Source organism: Lepidochelys olivacea, assembly GCF_965140295.1.
Source record: "Lepidochelys olivacea isolate rLepOli2 genome assembly, chromosome: 4".
In the NCBI taxonomy this organism is placed as follows: domain Eukaryota; kingdom Metazoa; phylum Chordata; order Testudines; family Cheloniidae; genus Lepidochelys; species Lepidochelys olivacea.
In genome coordinates, this window is record NC_140414.1 from 38165452 (window position 1) to 38185981 (window position 20530).

The 20530-nt window shown below is 42.3% G+C and overlaps 1 protein-coding gene across 4 annotated transcripts in view; it reads right to left on the reverse strand.

Annotated features, from left to right (window-relative positions):
* The window catches only part of LEF1 (lymphoid enhancer binding factor 1), a 96429-nt gene extending 77190 nt beyond the window's left edge, over positions 1-19239 (reverse strand). Inside the window, exons 1-4 of one of the 4 annotated variants that reach the window (XM_084625879.1) lie at positions 18710-19239; positions 17823-18042; positions 15232-15295; positions 13677-13810 (exon numbers count right to left, since the gene is read on the reverse strand). In XM_084625879.1, coding sequence (XP_084482005.1) covers positions 13677-13810; positions 15232-15295; positions 17823-18026 — 402 coding nt within the window. In that variant the 5' untranslated portion in view covers positions 18027-18042; positions 18710-19239. The remainder of the gene's footprint in view (positions 1-13676; positions 13811-15231; positions 15296-17822; positions 18043-18709) is intronic. The other 3 variants (XM_084625880.1, XM_084625877.1, XM_084625878.1) reach the window with 3 other exon arrangements.
* Between the last annotated feature and the right edge of the window lie 1291 nt (positions 19240-20530).

Consider the following 20530-nt stretch of genomic DNA (forward strand, 5'->3'; position numbering starts at 1 on the left):
ACGTTTGATTCCATCATTGAGATAAATACTGTTCTACTGTGGACAACACAGGCCATACACTTTTTGTTGTTGTTGAGCAAAGAAAGGAGGCAGAGATCAAAGTGTTACACACAAAAACTCCTTGTATCTGTTTTCCACTGAAAAAAAAGGGAAGGAACCCAAAAACTCTACTTAACCCAACATACACAAATCAGTTTTGTTGAGAAACTGGGAAGTTTTTTGTGGGGAAAAGCTTTCTATATTTTTTTATTTTTCCAAAAAGGCCTTCGTCAAGAAAGTTTTTGAACAAAATATTTTAGCCTCCTCTACTTGGTGCCCTTATGGCAGTTCTGTTCATACCCCTTTGCTACCAAGAACAGTATCAGTCAACTTTTACATGTCATTCTGATAAGAAATGCCATCTATCCTATAGCCATGTACTGCAATAGTTCCCAGTAAAAAAATCCAGTACATTAGACAACAGTTAGGTGAAGGAATCTGAGTGAAGCATATCCTGTTTATTCTCCTCCTTTGTGCCCATCCATACACCAGTCACTCTCCAGTCCAAAAGCTTAATGGCACAAAGACCCAGTTTCAAGCCTTATTGCTTTATTCCAGTGGTTCTCAAACTTCTGTATTGGTGACCCCTTCCACACAGCAAGCCTCTGAGCCCCTTCTGTATAAAATTAAAAAAATTTGTTTTTTAATTTAACGCTATTATAAATGCTGGAGATGAAGCAGGATATAGGGGTGGAGGCTGACGGCTCGCAACCCCCATGCAATAACCTCACGACCCCCTGAGGAGTCACAACCCCCAGTCTGAGTACCACAACTTTATTCCTTGGGTTGGGATCACTGCAATAACCCACCTGCGCAATTTAGTTAAAATATTTACTAGTCACAAGACTTCCTCTTCTCCCAGTCACAAGGGATATAGGAGATGAAAGTGAAGGAAAAAGAGGGATTCTAATGCGAACAACCCAAATCACTATTTCAGTGAAGTGACAGTTCCTATCATACACTCAGCTTTTAAGAGATTACTTAAGTTCACCAGCAGAAGGGGACAAGTTTTAAGAGCTTGAATAAAAATATTAAAATTTTGCAGTTTGGTTTAAGCTTTGGAGGAGCAAACATGGGTGTAAGGCCATATCTACCTGATGATGTAAGACTACTTCACCATTTGTGCCCTTGAGGGGAATAAAAAATGCTTTCTAGAGACACTTTTATCACAAAGTGTTTTTTGCACTATTATTTTGCTATTCAGTTCTTTTAAAAACTAAAAAAACCAAAACAGTTCCTTTGTAATTCTTATCAGATTGACATAGCACAATGTCCTCAATTAGCACTGCACATGTTTACACATGGTTCTTTATATAAAAGATTCTTGAACATTCTTGTAGACTTTATTCTAATGTACATTGAAAGGCTCAATCCAACCTAAAAATTTTTGCAGTATCTGGCATGCAGAAGTTCTCCACCCACAGAGGAAGCTGTTTGGTATGGCCATCTCTAACAATCTGAATGTTAGATTAGGCATTCTGCAGCCATCCCATCCCCAGCAAGACTTAGGTACCCTTAAATGACATCATACTCCATTGGGGGGAAGGGAAAGAGGGAAAAAAAAAAAAAGTGTGTTCCTTCTCACCTGAGCTCACTCAGTCCCAGAAAAATGTTCACAGAAGCTGAATCTGAAGTTGCTTGGCTTCCCACAGCTGGCAGCTCTATTTTAGCAGTCAATCATCAGGGGAAAGAGGAAGGAACCATGCAGCTCTAAAGGCCACAAAAGGCAACTGGATGAGGGGTGAGCCACCTCCTCAAGTCCAGCAATCAGACAGTATAGAAAGTTTTCCCCTCCCTCTCAGGAAGTTATTGATTTGTGCTTAGTCCAGCCATCTGTCTCCAAACCCTAGATTGCCAGGAGTAACAGTATCTTGTGGTCTGCATAGCCCTAGATATTTGAAGGGGAGGAAGGAAACTCATTGCAAGTTTTTCCACTCTTCCTCCTTTGCCTATTCCCCAGAGATCTGCAAATTCTTGTTATCTGTGCAGGCGTCAAAGTATCTCGTCTGATCTTGCCCTGCATATACTGACATGACACAAAGCCAGAATGAAACTGTGCTGTTAGAGTTTTGGAAGGAGCTGCAGATATAGTCTAGCAAGATTTTCTCCTTTTACCAGGCAATTCACATGTAACAGTCAATACCAGAAATCAGCATTTCCTGAAACACTCAGGAGTTTCTACATGAAATTAGAGTAATCAAACCTCAGTCTGCTTTCTGCTTCCACTCACCAGTGCCTGTAGAAGCAGTTTAAAAAAAGCACCACTGAATGCACTGAAGATACGTCTTACTCTGGGGCAAAAAAAACCTGGAGTTTAGTCAAGTTAAAGTGTGATATCAGAAAGGTGAAAAGAGAATTGTTTTGTAAAAGTAGCCTATCACAACCAACCGTATTCTCTTTAGTCATAAATAGTTATCCAGTGAACTTTAAAATGGTGTCACAGCAGAAGAGACAGCCTTACTCTATAGGGCAAGACAAATGCCAAGCTTTCCTCAGGAAGACTGCTTTTAGACTGCTCCAGTGAAGTTGCAGCCATGGTGGGATCAATCATAATTATCAATATGCTCGGGGTGTGTGTTTGTTTTTTTTAACCAATCTGTCTCATTCCCCTCACCGCACCCCCTCCCAGAGTCCATCCCCAGCCATGGTACCACATTAACTACAATATGATATAATCATTCAAAACAACAAAGTGTGGGTCTTTTAAAGCACTGCAGTAAAGCCTCACTAATGGCCAGCACATGCACTGCAAGTTACTGAACTTTGTAATTAGCTAATAAGATCCACATCAGGGAGGCAACTTTGTCTGTAAATAAAGCTACATATTCTACATTTGTAAAATGAAGTACTGCACTAGTTAATGATTTGTACTATAATTTCTAAAGGGTTTTCTTCCTTGCGTTAATCCCACAAACAGCATCTGCTCTACAAGTCCTCTACCTTCAAGGTACTCTATTCAATAATCTCTCTCACACCACCTGCTAACACGTCTTCCTTTGTGATATCCCACCATATCTTCTTGAGTCTTCCTCTCTCTTTTATCCTTCAGTCTTGATCTATTGGACTATTACTCGCACAGTTGTCAGGACTGCGCTTTATATGACCAAAGCATCTGAGCCCGCACACCCTCATTTTTCCCTTTATTAGTGTTACTTGTCTACACATTCCTCAATGGTATTTCTTGCTTACACCATTCATCCATCTCAACATTTACATTTCTGTTGAACAGATCTGCTCACATTTCTTCTTTGTTGCCAAACATTCAGCACCATACATTACCACTGGACGGACCACCATGTTATAGACTTTCCCTTGTAAGTGTAATTTCTAAAGTAAAATGTCTTTTTAAATATTAGACCTCACTAAGACACTATTCGATTCATAGATTCCAAGGCCAGAAAGGACTATTGTGATCACCTGTAGAACACAGGGCAAAAAATTAAAAGCAGGAAGTGGGTAGAGATGCTAACATGTAAGACCCGTGGGGGACAAATGCCACCCAAGTCACTTTCATGAGCACTTTGTTTTAATATATAGGAAAGGGGAAGAGGCAGGACAGGTGCTGGAGCAGCACGCAGCTGCGCAGGGCACCAGGAAATTTGGTGCCTCAAATTTCCTGGTGCCCTACGCAGCTGCAGACTTTGCGTATGGGTAGGGACGGCCCTGCTTGTATCCATACCCTACAAAGGCTACCAGACCATGTTCCTTTTTTTCCCCGTTTGCGGTCCTTCCCAGATACCTACCTACCTACTTGGGCACTGCCAGACTGGCTGTCATCTCATCCCTAGCACCGGCACCTGTTCTACATCCACTGCAAAGGATTGCCACTTAAGGCCCAAAGCCAAGACATGCAGAGAAAAGTACAACTCTCATTGAGATTAGTGGGAATTCAACTTTCTTCACCTTTCAGCATCAGGCTTTTAAATCCCGCTAAGTCTCACTCTCTGGTGTGTTGTTTTTTCCTTTGTTTTAATACTTGCAGTAGGTTTAAATGGCAGGGCAGGGAGTGTCTTATAGAGTTTGAGCGTATGTATAGAGTCTAGCATAGTGGGGCCTTTAGGTTCCGCTGTAATAAAAAACAGCATGTATTTTCATTAAAATACATTTTAAGCCTCCCTTATCCTCAAAAAGGTGAGCAAAGGATCATCTCCAAAACAAAAAATATTTTGCTATTTGAGACAGCATTACTAGAATTCCCCAGTAAACACACACCCCACACACACTGCAGCAAATGCTGGCATAAAGCCTAGAAAATTTCTAGAAGGCATATGTGCCTACATGCTGTGAATTGGAATCACAGAATCCCAAGAGACCCAGTGCATCAGTTCGGGTTAAGTAGGATCTACCTAAACCCTTATGCAGTGGCACTTGAAATGAAGCCCTGAGTGTTGATTACAGAAACTCTTGTGTGGATGAAAACCTTTGGGAGCACATCAATCTGTGTCTCACATAATGAATACAACTAAAATGGTTCTATACACAAAAGTGTAAGGTAGTGTCAACAGTATGTTTGCTATTTAAATTACACTTAATAAAAATGCAGTAAAAGTTAAGTAACACTTAGCCATATTCCCAACTACGTTAAAAAAACAAAAACAGAACAAAAACAAAACAAACAAAAAAAACGCACACACAGACATTTAAGTCTGCTTTCATCTCCATGGAGGACAGTTAATTATCCAGATACAATCTTATTTTCCTAGCTCAGAAATAAAATGTCACAAAACTGGGTGACTGGGCAACAAAATGGCAGATGAAATTCAATATTGATAAATGCAAAGTAATGCACATTAGAAAACAATCCCAACTATACATACAAAATGATGAGGTCTAAATCAGCTGTTACCACTCAAGAAAGATCTTGGACTCATTGTGGATAGTTCTCTGAAAAATCCGCTCAGTAGGCAGCAATCAAAAAAGCTAACAATGTTAGAAACCATTAGGAAAGGTAGCTAATGAGACAGAAAATATCATAATGCCTCTATATAAATCTATGATACACACATCTTGACTACTGTGTGCAGATCTGGTTTCCCCATCCCAAAAAAGGTATTAGAAAAGGTACAAAGAAGGGCAACAAAAATCATTAGGGACATAGAACAGCTTTCAGATGAGGAGAGATTAAAGAGACTGGGATTTTTTAGTTTAGAAAAGAGATGACTAAGGGGGGACTATGATAGAAGTCTATAAAACCTTGACTTGTGTGGAAAAAGTGAACAAGAAAGCATTAGTTACTCCTGCATACAACATGCGAACCGGGAATCACCTGATAAAATTAATAGGCCTCAGGTTTAAAAACAAACAAAAAGGAAGTACTTCTTCACCCAACACACAGTCAACCTCTTAGAACTCCTTGCCAGAGGATGTTGTGAAGGCCAAAAGCATAAGAGTTCAAAAAAGAACAAAGATAAGTTCATGGAGGATAGGTCCATCAATGGCTATTAGCCAGGATGGTCAGAGATGCAACACCACTCTCTGAGTGTCCCTGTCCTCTGTTTGCCAGAAGCTCTGAGTGGATGACAGGATGGATCACTTGATTGCCCTGTTCTGTTCATTCCCTCTGAAGCACCTGGCATTATCCTCTGGGCCTGAAAGTAGATAGTGGCCGATAGACCGTTGGGTCTAATCCAGTATGGCCGTTCTTATATCTTATTTAAAAAACAATTACAGTTTTAGTTACCTATCGAAATCTAAGTCAGTGAACACACATGTCCGCTGAATACACTCAAGCTCCTCTAAAATCATTCACATCACCATTTTTCCCTCTCGTGGGAGTGGACAATTCCTGGCTGATTAGCACAGCTGGGGCATACTTTAACTCAATACTGTACTTTTAGTTCAAGCCCAAAGATTCAATTAATATATTTTTATTTAAGTGCTCAATCGCTTTCTTGCTGAGTGGACAGATTCCTTTGAAGTGGGAAGCCAAAAATAAATAAAAGCTATCCCACAAGATGAGAGTCTCAAAATAGAAACTATTAGGCTGCTAAATTAAGTTATTTTGCATGTAATTTTACTATTAATTTAGTGCTTATGAGGGCCAAAACAATAACTAGAGAGGCTAATCCTAGACACCCAGGGTAGGAACAGCATGCAAAGTAGCTATACAAGCTTCTCCACAATGACCTACCAATGATCCTGATAGACCAACACTAGTGGCAAGAATGACATTCAGACTTCTTGCCCAGTCTAATCTCTTTTCTCTCTGCCAGCAAGAATGCCAACTATGTATCCCCACCAGGAACTGCCCTAGCAGTAAAACTAAAGCACCTGATCTTCAGTCTTGGCATAGCTAGTACACATTCATATATGCACCTCCTTCCCCCCCATCCCAGTGGAAAAACCACAGCATTTTTAGCTGTGAAGGCAAGCCCATAGAGTGTAATTAAGCCCACTGTAATGTCACTGCAAGTGTGGTGGTATACCAGTCCCCTCTAGATGCGTGCTAGTACGCTAAGCGTACCACAAGCTTAAAGGCAAAACACAAGTGCCAAGCACTAGGCTCTTAGATTTCTGGTCTTACTTGAAGCATGAATGTTCAAGGGAAACAACTAACAGGATTCTTTTTATTAATGCCACCAAACAGTACAAAGTGCAAATATTCTAGGCACAGTGACTTTAGCTTATAACAAACAGTAAGCCAACAGACCCAGCCACTCATGACAGTCCAATGATGGGTTACAAGGATAACTGTACCTATGGGGACCCCTCAGGCTGCTACTGACATGGCTAGCATTTTGCCAGCAAAAGGCCACGTCTCTGTCCAGCTTTCAGGCCCAGCACTCAAGCTATCTGCATCCTCTGGGCTTACTACTCCTGCTCACATGAAGCCACTGGCTCTCAACCTCATCCTCTGACTTAGGCTGTCCCTTCCTATACTCTGGGAAAGAAGGATCCCTCTCCTTACTGGCTTTCATATGCGGGTGGTAACATTGCATAGTAGTGATCCGGCAGATTTGTTAAAAACACTTTGTCCTCATCTACACGGTCCAGTTAAGACACACAGGGTCATTGTTTAGCCATGCCATAGTAAGAAGAGGAGTTAATTGTGATTTAGCTAATGTAGACATGGCTTAAGTTAAGTACTAGAAGAGATATTTTATTTGTGGTTCGACCACTCAAAATTACTTAAAAAAAAAAATTGTTCTGTATACTAGTGGTAAGAGGCAACTTTCCATCACTATAGCACATACATCTAACAAGGTTTTTAGAAGACATACACTAACACTTCACTGTTTTAGTGACATTTCCTTCTCATATCAGAGGAGCTTTTCATACCCAAGACAGATGTTAGAAACTTAGTCAGTCAATCTTGCAGCTCTTCTGCATCCAGACTGAATGACTATAGGCATTGAAGAATATGACATGTATTTGGCAAGGTTTCTTCCCCCTTTCTTCTTGGCATCTAACATTATGGATGGGATAACAAATGAATGCCCGTTTCTTTAGCACCAGATCCTGCATGGTACTGAGAGCCTGCAACAAGCAATTCTGATCAACATTTTCTCTGGAGCATGACTGAAAAAGAAAAGATGACCACCACACCAACAGGATGACATTTTACTTTTAAACCTCCTTAAAATGAAAGTTGCAGTCTCCAGTTTTTAAAAGTTGCATTAAATTTGCTTGTCTATACACAGCCTCTGGCTATAGGGGGAAATAAGAGATTATGTCAAATAACCAGATCAACTAAAGCTATGAAGAATCAAAAGTGGAGCAGTGAGCAATTTTTTTTTTTCCTATAGCTCAGTCCAAAGCCAGAACGGTGTCACTGACTGCTTTCTATTTCTCCACAGCCAGTAAGGATTTTTAACAACTGGTCAGTTGTGGAAGTTCATTTCCAAGTAAGGGTTGCACCAGCTTAAGAAGGAGACGAAAGCAGCAGTAGAAAACCACTATGTGCTGAATGCCCTCATTAATGGCAGGAGAAGGACAGTCAATACACAAGTGAAAAGTCTTTTTAAAAAAGTGCACTGTATATGCATAGGGCCTTCATAAGGCCCCAGGCAGCATCATTCTACATTGTCACAGCTACTACAGTAGTCCTTTGAAACAGGGGCAAACCAGAGGCACTCAGGTAACTTCTGTTCTGTCTCACCCATTCCTCTTCCCAAATGTCCAGCGTACTTTGTTTAACAAATGAGAAACTGAACCCCATGTAGTTTGTCTCTGTTTCAAAGGACCTATCTCAGACATCACAGACTGATGCTCCATGCGGCATCACAGCTGATCAGAGCCAGGCCAGCTAGCAGAAATGGTTGAAATAGTAAGGTTCACTTGTTCATGCTGAGGATTTCCCTTTTCTCCCATCCATGTATGAGCTGGATGCCCACACTGGAGTAAAAAACAAAAACTAAAAGAAAAAAAAATTCAAATCTTCCATCTGGTCTAAGGGCCCCACTTCACTTCTATCCAGACTGTACCAATGAAGTACCAACTTAGGTACCAAATTTTGGGCAGCTCCACATGTGATTTTTTTAGTGTATGGTATTTAATAAGCGAATTTTCTTAACCCCAAAGTTAATCTTAAAAAACAAAAAAAAAAGTGTGGAATTTCAGTGCTGGTGAAAGAGTGTCTTGACAGCCTTGGTGAATAAAGTCCTCTGTTTACCTATACACTGCCTACCAACATGCCACCACTCTGATTATTGTAGGTGGAGGAGGGTGAGGAAAAGAGACAACTGTTTAAAAACAAAAAAAAGAGTAATAGGAGTAGTTTTGTCTAGGGCCCATACAGGTCTTGATCTCAGTTTATTTCCGCTCCCCCATCACTCATCTTATCTTGCACTCAGACTCACAAAATATCCATTAGAAAGTTAATTCCTGAATTAGGCTGGTTTCAAACTGGTGACTATCCAGTCTCCCTGTAAGTGCCAACGTTGACACCTTCAAGAATGAAGCTTGCTTTCTCGAAAGGTAAGTTTAAGAACTCAACTTTGAGCTATTTGAAGCTTAGCCAGGCAACATCATCTACTCTGGATATAGAGGCACCAAACCCCCACCCCAAAATCCCATACTGTTATTAGGCTCCCACAAACACTCAGTAATCAAATGCCCTACCCTGTTCTTGAAGGGACAGCTCCCACTGACCAAAATTGTTAGTCTGTATAAATCATTTTTTGTCTTAAGCCTTCTCCCAACTATGTTTCACTTATCTTGAGATGTAAGCTCCACAAGGCAGAAACGGTCTTGTGCATCTGTACAGCACCTAGCACAACCTGGGCTCCAAATGCAATTGGAAATTTTGAACATCACTCTAACGACTTTCCACATTAGAATTCCTTCCTGTGGAACGTCTAATGAATTCCATATGCATTGTCCATAGGGGACTATATCCAAGCCTTTTCCAAATGTTGCTGAGAATATTCTTCAGTCTACTTAATAATTCCAGCTGCTAATCAAAAACCAGTTTGGACATTAAAAGAATTCTTACTTTCTGCTAAGCATGCATGCATGCACATTGCGGGTGGGGGTGCGGGGGGGGGGGGGAGGGGAGAAGTGTGGAAATAGAGTTGCAGGAATTCTATACCATACAATATAAAGCCTAATCCCTAGGAAAGAGATGCATTTAATAGCATAGTAGGAATTCATTAAGGAATTTTAAAAATACAAAGGTTTTTATGAAGGTTTTGCTCCAAGAATGCTACTTGAAACTAATCTTGCTCAAAGGGCAAAAAACAAACAGCTGCCTACTTTTTCCTGTCTTCAACACCCATGCTACGCACCAAAGAGAAACCACTAAAAGAACTCTCCACTTCACGGGACTCATTCACCAGGTGTTATTGTGGTTTTCATATTATCCTGTGTGTGTGAGCATCACTTTTGCTGCAGCTACCTAAATGTATTTCTTTGCTCTTTTGCCTACCCAGCTATCTGATAAGGAGTATACTGTTATAGTGGCTTCTATTCTACAGTGCTGGAGGTGTAGAAGAGCTTGTAGCTTGTTTTTCTGCAAGTAGTAAATGAATGATCAGTTACCGGGGCGGGCGGGCGGGGGGGGGGGAGGGGGGAGGAGAGAATGCAGGAGGAGAAAGTAGCCTAACCCTAGTAAAAATTGAACGCAAATTTGACTTTCATCTCTCTACATCAGTGGTTCGCAAACTGGGGTGCCACTTGTTCAAGAAAAGCCCCCTGAGGGGCCGAGCCAGTTTGTTTACCTGCCGCATCCGCAGGTTCGGCCGACTGCGGCTCCCACTGGCTGCGGTTCACCACTCCAGGCCAATGGGGGCTGTGGGAAGGGCAGCCAGCACGTGCTGCTTCCCGCAGCCCCCATTGGCCTGGAGCGCCGAATTGCAGCCAGTGGGAGCTGCAATCAGCCAAAACTGCGGACACAGCAGGTAAACAAACCGGTCCAGCCCCCCAGACGGCTTTCCCTGAACAAGCAGCGCCCCTAGTTTGAGAACCACTGCTCTACATCAAGAACAGTGTCAATATCAGCTCATCAGAAACTAAACTCTATAGTAAAGTGCAAGATGTGTACTAAACATCGAAAAAGGAAAATTAAAGTCCAAAGAATCAAGTATGCATGAAGAAAATTTTAGCATTTTAAACATCAGTCTTTTGAGTCATTTTTCCATTGTTCTGAAATTTTCAGGAATCTTGACTAGTTTTTTCACCCAGCGTCTTTTCTAAGCACGATTACTGACAGTATTGTTCTTCCTCTCCCAAATCAAATTAATCTTGACAATAACTGCTTGAAAACTTAGCTACAAACATCACTAGTACTCCCCTGGCCCTTGCATACAAGTCTGTACATATTGCATACAAAGATCCAGAGGAAAAAGCGCAAGTTGAATGCCTGGACACAATTTGCCCACCCCAAACTGCAAGCCTCAGACAGGAGCAGCTCCATTGGCATGACTGGTGTCCCCCCCAGGCAAAAAATAGAAGTTATTCAACCATGGGTGTAGTTTGACCCAACCCTGCTGGCAAATAGTTGCACAGCTTTATGCATGTACCTAATTCCATTAAGATCAGTGGAATTATTCACATGCATTGAGTTAAGCACATGTAGCGTTGGCAGGATCAGGGCCTGAGCTTGTATCCCTGTCCTCTGAAGGAAGAGCTGGTTTTACACTATTATGTCTAATATAATGAAATAAAATTGTGTTAATTAGAAAGGGCCACTGCAGCTAATATCTATTCAGTTTAATGAGCATTTTACTGGATTATCTGAATGTAAACAAGTCAGACTGTTCAGATAGTGTGGGGAGAAAATCAGAATCCTGAGGTTGTTTCAAATTCTGTCTAACATTCCCAGGCAACAGATGCGGTAAACAAGCAGTTGCTTTGTTATGCAAATGAAGAATCTCAGGTATACCACAAGGTTACTCCACACGCAAATGGTCAGGCTGACACCACTGATGAGAGCTTGGGTCTCTTAAACCAACTTATCTAAACTGTTTTTCAACCTTACTATCTGCAAGGAAACAGAGGGAAGTTGAATGGGTGACAGTTAGAAGCCCAACAAAGGTAGAGAGCAGAAGTGACGAGGTGGGAAGGCATAACTGCTTACCACATAGGTTGTGGTTAATAGCAACGTAAGCAAGTATAATCTTCTGGATGCAGTGTTTTGATCTCTCTCTCTCTCTCTCTCTCACACACACACACTCTAAAAGACAGCTGTCAAGTATAAAAACAAAGATGATAGTTCAATTAAACAAACAAATAAAAAAAGATTAACTCAAGCATGTAGCCTTGTGGTTAAGTCTGGAGATTTCAGTTTATGGTCAACATTAGTATATTACAAGAACACTATTTTACAGGAATTGTGGTGCTGCTCCAATACGCTCCCTTAGACATTAGGCTGAGAGTATTGCAATTAAATCCATCTGCTTTCTATCCCCGCCAATATCACAATAGCTACTCAAATATTTCTACAATAAAAGGAAGCTGATCAATTTAGTCTGAAATATCGTTCTTCCACTATCTGAAGAGATGTACCAGTAGTGTGCAAGTAAATAACTGATGTCCCACTGTAACGCATTTAAGAACAAAACATTTTGAAATTTTAAATTCTCTAGTCATTTTTATAGGGCAACATTAAGAAGTTGGATTTATTTTGCTTCCAAATCTTGCACTCATGTATTGTTTCTTGGAGAAAGAGAAAGTAGCACAGGGTCTTATTAAATTCCTGATCTTCAAGGAGACATGGATCTGAGCATTAAAGACTTCCAACTGACTGCATCCTTTTTGTCAGCAAGATAGAACTGCAGTTTAATCTATCAAGAATTTTTATTTTACATATCTTTCAGCAGAAGCCAGTATACAAAGACTACATGGGATATAGTTTGAGTGCTTCAAAATTAAGTATATATAGACCTTCAAGCGGAAATTAAAAACAAAAAAAAAACACCCCCAAAAAACCAACAGGTTTTTCCATCTTCTTATTCAAGACAGATTTTTTTTTAAAGACAAAACTATAAAGCAGTATTGTATACAACTTTTTTTTATTCTTTCAAATGTAAATAAGGTTGCAGAATATAAGCAACATTTGCAGCAGGGTTCAGAATGCCAGAATCGATTGTGTCATTCTGAATTCAAGCACCTATATTTGGTGGAGACTGTCTCCAATGTTTAAGTATAATGTTTTGCTGTTAAAAATACCAATATGGATTAATTCAAAGTTTTTCCAAACAAGTTTAAAAAAAAAACAACACAGAAATAAAGTTAGAGTAGAGAAGTTGCCAAACACTTTTGCATCTTACTAGCTCTCCATTACTAGGGAAAAAAAATGCAAAGCATACAAATGAATAAAATGTATGAAACAATTTCATACCATCAGTGGAATTCTACAACAGGAGACACACAAACAACTTCCGGTTTTCCAAGGCAATTCTGCTAATGTGATTTCCTCAACTAGAATTAAATTTACAAAAAATTCCCACTGATTTACAAAAACAAGTGGGAATTCAGTGTACAGATGTTAATCAAGCACACTTCTACACCAACCAGAGAAAATTACTCATCTTGACAGTAAATCAGGGCCAATGGCCAACGGCCAACACATGGTAGAGCACAAACACAAAAGCTACTCTCAGCTACATCTTACATAGTTATCTTAGTTCATCCACAATTGTTTCACATGCTATATCTTCAACTATGGTTATTTTTCCAGGTGACATTCAATCTCACAGACCCGACAACTTCACACAGAGCAGCCTGTGTTAGAAATAATATCAGCTAAGAACAAGTAGATGAGGAAAAACATTTGTCAGCTCTTTTTGAATGTCGTGTACCGATTAGCAATTCCAGTAGTCCTACCCCCAATTCTCTATTTTCCCTCCTAAGCAGGAGGGACTAAAGCCAGTATAGGAGTATTTCTGTCCTTCCCATCACTATAAAGGTAGCATTTACACCATTCCATCACAGCTTATTCCATAAAGTCACATTAAAAGGTATCTTTTTCAGCCTTATTCAAACACAAAACTCAATACTTCACTTATTAGATTTGCAGCTTTTCCTCCACCAACCCAATCAAAATCCTCGGGAAGTTTATACCCCATATGAAAGCAGCATACAGAATAGCAATGTATTGTTCATCTTAGTTCTATTTAACATAGAATATCAAAAGTGTAATATACGGAACAGAAAGCAATTTGTCTCTCCAAAGACTATTTGTATAACAGGTAACTCACTGTTCTAGGGATGGGTGGAGACAAAGATCCATTAGACATGTAGGGATCATTGTTCATATTTGGCATCATGATATACCCAGAATAACCAGAGTATGATGGGCCTTTGCTGTATAAACCACCATCCGGATGTTTTCCTGGGAAAGAAAATAAGAGTTGTTAATTTAGCTTCCACTTAAGTTTTTCTGGTACATTAGAGACATTTTACAGTAAGAAATGCACAATATCTTTTTTTTTAAAATCTTTGGAGATGTGGAGGGGGGCAAACTGCTAGGGACTTCCATTTTATTTTTATTGCTTTCTGACAGCAGTTACTCACTTAAATGGTTTATTAAACAGGCATTTGTTAGGAACTGCACTTAAGATATGGGAAGACTTCAGTATAGCCAGTCTATTTTATGAGTCTACTCAAACACAAACACGGAGATTGTACTAGGATGATTTGCATAAGAGCCTGGAAGAATAGACACACATGTAATGCACTACATTAGATTCTAAAGCTACTTGGTGGTCTTTGCTAATAATTTTTAGACACCATAAGAGAAACCATTTCTAGGCTGTGTTGGTGCATTTCCATTGCATGAACAACAAGCAATGCTACAGACATCAAATAACAGCAATGGAGATCAAATGTATAAAGCAGTAATTCTTTCATTTTAGGTAGCATATGGACTTCTCCCATCAGTTACACAGCTGGTTGCAGGAAAGTGCAGTAGTATGGTTAGACAGAGACACTTCCTTCACTAGCTGACATACTGCATGTATGAACAATTCTTTCTGGTCATGCTAATTGAAAGCTATTAAGGAGAATAGGAATACAGGCTGGTGTGCAAGGATACCCTACTGCTTATTGGGGCCTATTTAAAACAAAGGGGGTTCCACTTCCAATTTGTGGAATATCTAATTTAAATAATAAAAGGCTATCAACAAGGACCAGGACTGACAAAAAGCTGAAGCCTCAAACTCTCATTTTAATTCTAATGGAGATCCTCCTTCTTATGAGCTATACCCCACTATAATAATATACTGAAGACAATCCTACATTACTGTCCAGCTTTCTAAACTAAATATGTACACTGTCAGTTTCACTCATCTTCCTTAATGAAGTATTAGAGTTCACTGATTTGCACATCAAAACATTAAAATGTTGTTCCTGATTTTTTAAGTGACAGACTTGGGTTGGAAAGTGAGCACACAACTTCTTAATATACATAACTCAGTAAGATTGTCAGAATGAGGGAAGAGAAAAGACTTATATATGAACTACTTATATTCTAAAAATAGTTATTTTTTCAGCAAAAAGATCTGTTTGGCCTACTTACTTCAACTGGCAAACAACTGAAATACCATTTAGTTACTGAAGTTAGATGAATACACACCAAATCTCATTTTTGCTCAACTTCGAAAATGTTTGGATTTTTTCCATAAATACAGGTCACATTTTATATACAAGTTCAACTGATTAATATTGCCTTTTAGTAAGCAAAGTTACATCTGTGTACACATTGAGAGGGACATAGGAAGTAACAATGTAGAGTAAAGAATAAGCACATCTCACCTTCTTCAGAATGTTCTCTGCCTTTGTCATGATAGGATTCCTGAGCTTGGCCTTGCCTGGAAACCTAACCACACAGAATCCACCATTAAAAAACAAAAAACAAAAAAAATGGTATTTTTATACATATCTGTTCACTTTTGCTTAGCACTTGATCTTTCAAAAAAAATTATTAAGTGTCTAAGGTCAGGAGAAGCAATTGTATATTTGTCCTACCTCATGCTAAAAAGGAAGTGTGCTAAAACATAGAATGGTGATTTTTATTACAAATGTAATAACCATGTGGTTCTACAAAGCAGGTCTAGCACAAGTAGTGCAGTAATTTACTAAAGGGCCTTATTTCTTAAGAATGCTTTAGGAATCAAAATAGTATTCCTAAATTGGTATCAAAGAATAATGAAAATTGAGTGCCCCCACTATATGGGCTTTTAAAAATTCCATCCTTGTTCTTAAGTTGTTTTCATGTTAATAAATTGCTATCAAAACAGTTTGTGCAAATCCTTTAAAGAGTTTACGATTAATGCTCTGACCTTTGATTTTACCAAAGAAATTCCATGGCTACTTTAGGCCTAATACTATTATAGGATCCTGTGACTCATATGAACTTGCTTGCCCTGGGCTATGGAAATGGACATCTGAAGGAGAGAGAAGGTCCTCCTGCATACACACTAAAAAGGTGTTTAGCACTCACTTGAAATATGACAGTGCAACACTGCAGATTCCTTTATTTTTTAAAAGGCTATTTTTACAACATGCAGTTTGGCTTGATCATGAGACAGCCTGGAACTGAGAAAAAGCCAGTTAAGCTTTTGGATAGTCCCCTAGTGGAAGCTGCAATAGAAGCCAAGAACCAGCATGTCAATTCTGACTATAAGTGAAAGGTTGTTTGTTAGTTGGCAGAATTAATCTACAGTCAAAAATAAGACTTCCAGAGTCAAAGCAAGGTAACTTCTAATGCTTTTATTGGCAGCTGATCTCAGTATTGCAACCCCAATATATTAGCTTATTGCAAAACAATTCCCAATCAATATATCAGAGGGGTAGCCATGTTAGTCTGGATCTGTAAAAGCGGCAAAGAGTCCTGTGGCACCTCATAGACTAACAGACATATTGGAGCATAAACTTTCATGGGTGAATACCCAAAGCTTATGCTCCAATACGTCTGCCAATCAATATAGTTACTACAGATCCACCTTCTATTACTCCCTCCCCCCCACAAAAAAACCCACCATGCCCATTCATTAGTTACTAGAAGTAGCACTATATAAACTCCAGCAGTTCAGTCCATTAGTTGCTCATTCTAGTTTCCTAAAATCATCACCAACTGAAATGCAGGGATTAGGTACAAAAAAAAAAAGTGAATAAAATGGTTGAGATGTGATCAAACTTGAATAGGAGTCTTCACAAATCTTGTTGAGCAATCTCAGATTGTTACTCAAATCCACCACTTAAACCTAAACACCAGAAATTCATGTTGTGAATGCATCAGATCTAGGGCACCAGATGTTAGCCATCTACAAAATCTGACTCCCCAATGCAATGAATTTCCCCAAATCCCTCTGTGTTTGAGGGTAAATCTTGGGATTTTTCTAGGTCTGCCTCTTAAATGTTTTCACAGGCCAATGCATTTTAGTAAGATAGAGGGGTGACCTTCTCCCCGCGAAAATTTCCTATCAGATGCTGAAAGATGATCTGCAACTTCTCCCCACTCCTTTAGGCTTTTTTTTTTTTTTTTTTTTTTTTTAGTTAGCTCCCTCCCACAGGCACCCACGTGTCTCTATTTACTCTGCTCTGATAGCTTACTGTACTAACAAGGCGTTCGAGCCGAAGGAGCCCCTAAGCAAAGAACAAGTTTGATAATGCACAGCACATGGCTCCAAAAAGGGGGTTTTATCTCAATTCGGGCTGGAGCACACGAGACAGACCGGCAGAGAGCCGACGCTGCCGTGCTGAATCAATCATCACGGGTCTCCCAACAGTGTGCGCCCAAAGTTGGGGGCAGATCAAAGAACCGCCGGCCCTGAATGAAATAGTACCATTGCCCAGGCTCTGCACACATCTCTCCGGTTTGCAAAGAAGGTCTCGGTGTTCGCTCTTCCACTCCCCGCACCCCTTACACGCACTCCTAAGCGCCTGCCCTCCCATTCACGGGAAACTTGGCGTATTCGCTCACAAAGCGCGTTGGTCAAAACCGCATCTCGCTTGGCGGCTGACGACGTCCTGTTTTCCTTTGCACCCCCGCCGTCCCCTTCCTCTCTCCGGCATTTTTTAAGCCTTCGCTAAAAATAGACGTGCCAGGAGAGGTGCCCACAGTGTTGCTTGCATTTGCCTGTACCGCCTTTAATTCATCCAGGTCTATTAACCCGATCCAGGACCCTGGAGGAGTTTGACTGTAGAACCAGGGGGGCCAGGCTGGAATCAAGGTGCTTCAGAGCCCTATAATGAGCAAAACCGCGAAGAGGCGTGTTGGTCTTCCCTGGCCGAAGTCTCTAGAGCTGCCCCCTCCCAAGATCCCTGATCAGTGGGTCTCTGAACACTCCGTTGGCATCACGAACTGCACAGCAGCTGGCTGCCCTGCCCTCGGACCCCCTTACCTCATGCCCATTGCTGTTGGGGGTGATCTCTGACTCGTTAACGAGAGAGGACTTGATGTCGGCCAAATCTCCTTCTTCCTCCGGGTGGCTGATCTCCGCGAAGATTTTCTCCTTCTGGGGATCGCCTTCGTCTTTGAAAGGGATCATTTCATCTGTGGCGCACAGCTCCGGATCCCCCCCACCGCCTCCCGGCAGCTGAGGCATAATTGCTCTTTAATTCCTGCTCCGCCCGGGGAACAATAATAATAAAAAGGAAGAATAATAATATTTATTACGTCTTTACGAGCCGCTTGCCCTCGCTACTCTAAGCCTCCCCCTCTCCATCCCACCCACCCCCCTCTTCCCGAAAGAGGCCAGGCGGGCACAGCCACCGGGGGGAAGGAGGGTCTGTCTGTCTGACTTGTCGGTCTGTCTGCTGCTGGGGGGGGGGGTTACATACACTTCCCCCCTCCCCCGGTTTCCGTTGTGTCTGCAAGAGGACAGAAGAGTTTGGAGAAGTTGGGACCCTTCTGGATCTGCTTTTATCTTCTCCGGGACTTCTTTAAAAGGAGAGGCTCCCCCCCCCCCGGTTCCCATTCCCCCGCAAGCTACAGGGGGAGAGAAGATCCCGCGAGCTCCAGCTCGTGCAGCAGCCGGAGGGGCGAGCCCGCTGCCTGGCAGAGCAGGAGCGTTCCCTGCAGCCCCGGCCCGCTGCCTCTCCGGTTCCAGCGCAGCCCCGGCGCTCAGGCTCTCCTTTCTTTGGGGGAAGGGGGCTACAAAGTTCGCCTCTAAAGTTAAGGGGGGGGTCCCCGCCGGCCAGTCAGGGAGGCGGGGAAGACGAAGGGGGCCCGGAACGCGCTTCCACCGCCGGCTCGCAATAACCGCCCCACGCGCAAAGCCAAACCCACCAAGCCTCTTTGCTTTTGTCCTCTCCCGCCCGAGCTCTCCCCGGAGCGCCGCTCTCGCCTCTGCGCCGCGCCCGGCTCGCCCGGGCGGCGTGAGAGCCACGAGGAAAAGCAAAACCCCGGGCGCGGGTGTTGAAATCACGGCGCGCGCGGGCGGCGCGAGCCAGGAAGAGTTCTCTCTCTCTCTCTCTCGAGGCGTCCCAAGGCGCCTCCGCATTCACAACCCCTAAAGGGGGCCAGCCCAGCCGCCGAGAGCCGCCCGCTGCAGGCCGGGGATGGAGCACCCCATGGAGGAGAGACACCCGGCAGCGGCGGCCCCTTTTGCCTCCCCAGGTGCCGCTGCTTCCTGGCTTCAGGGCCGCCACCAGCAATCCACACGCGCGCGGTCCCAGGGCACCGTCTCCCGCCTCTCCTGGGCTGGCCGACGGGAAGGCGGCGAGGCGCGGCTGGAAGCCTGTCGGACGAGTTCCCGGGGCCCGTGCGCGTCTCTCTCTCCCGGGGCAGGGGCAGGCAGAAAGTGGAGAGGGACGGACCGAGCGCGCCCGCCAGAGCGAAGTGGGAGCCAGTCTCTGTAATGTAACTTTAACATCCCCTCCACCCACTCCGCCCCCCGCCCCCGCCTTCTCTCCGTGGACAGGGCGGGGGCGGGGGGGGGAGATGAAAGAGAAGCCGCCGCTCTGATTGACAGCACATTGATAGACACTCTGGAGAGGGAAGGGAAATGGATCCGCGCCGCAGCCCGGCTTAGCTAGCTCGAGTGCGAGCCGCCAAGCAGCGGAGAGAGCTGCTGCAGCCTTCTTGTTAAATACAAAGAAGTCGCCTCGGTTGTCACAAGCCAGTAACGAGGAATCGGTAAAGCGATCGATTCGTTCAGTTCCAGGGCAGAAAGGGGGGGAGAGGATAGAAAGTGAAGCGATTTGGGGGGAGGGGACAGGGACACTTTTTAAAAAAAAAATCTGTCTTTTTTTTTTTTTTTTTTTTTGAAAGTGCAGAACTACTGCATGGTACAAACCTTCAGTAGTCTGCATTTAGTCAGTGATGATTTTGCAAGTTCTCAGCATCTTGCGGTAACACTGATTATTTCTATAATGCAGAGCCGCCAAGGGCGGGGGGAGGCTGTGAAGGGAATTACTACTCTAGGGGGTGGAGGTTTATAATTCACCCAAAACGGAACACACACACCCCGAAGAGGGCAAAGAATAGCTATCTAAACATCCCCAGACAAATCTGTAACAAGGATGTGTTTAGGATGCTTTGTTAAGACTTCCCCTTTTCCGAGACAAGGGGGGATGCACACGCATTAGATTGTTCGCAGGGGGAAAGGGACCTAAATATTTTTTTTTAAAAATGTTTGGAGTAATTTCAGCTGAAGGGCAGAGTTATTAGATCGTCATTAAACATAGCAATCCAGCAACTGACGGAGAGAAGTACCTGGCTAGTAGTCTTTGAACAGACAATGAGATAAACAGGTATCAGGGGCTCACGTTTCAAGTCATCAAAATAAACTCTAATAAACATTTTAGGAATAGCAAAAGACAATCAACTCTCCTCCCTATCCCATTCATTTAGAATTTTTATTGTTAGCCCTATGTATTAAACAGCATCCAGGGTATCTGTATAAAACACCCAGCGTTCAGGGCATTTGGAAATGTCATTAATATGCATTTACTCTGATTATCCTATCTATGTGGTGTTGTAAACACATGTTGTGCAGGAACCAGCTGAAATTACTTTGGCATCGGACGACTACAAATCATGTTTTGTATAGCCGTTGTAAAATTGATAAACATACAAGCTCAAGAACACGGTGAAATAGAAATGTAA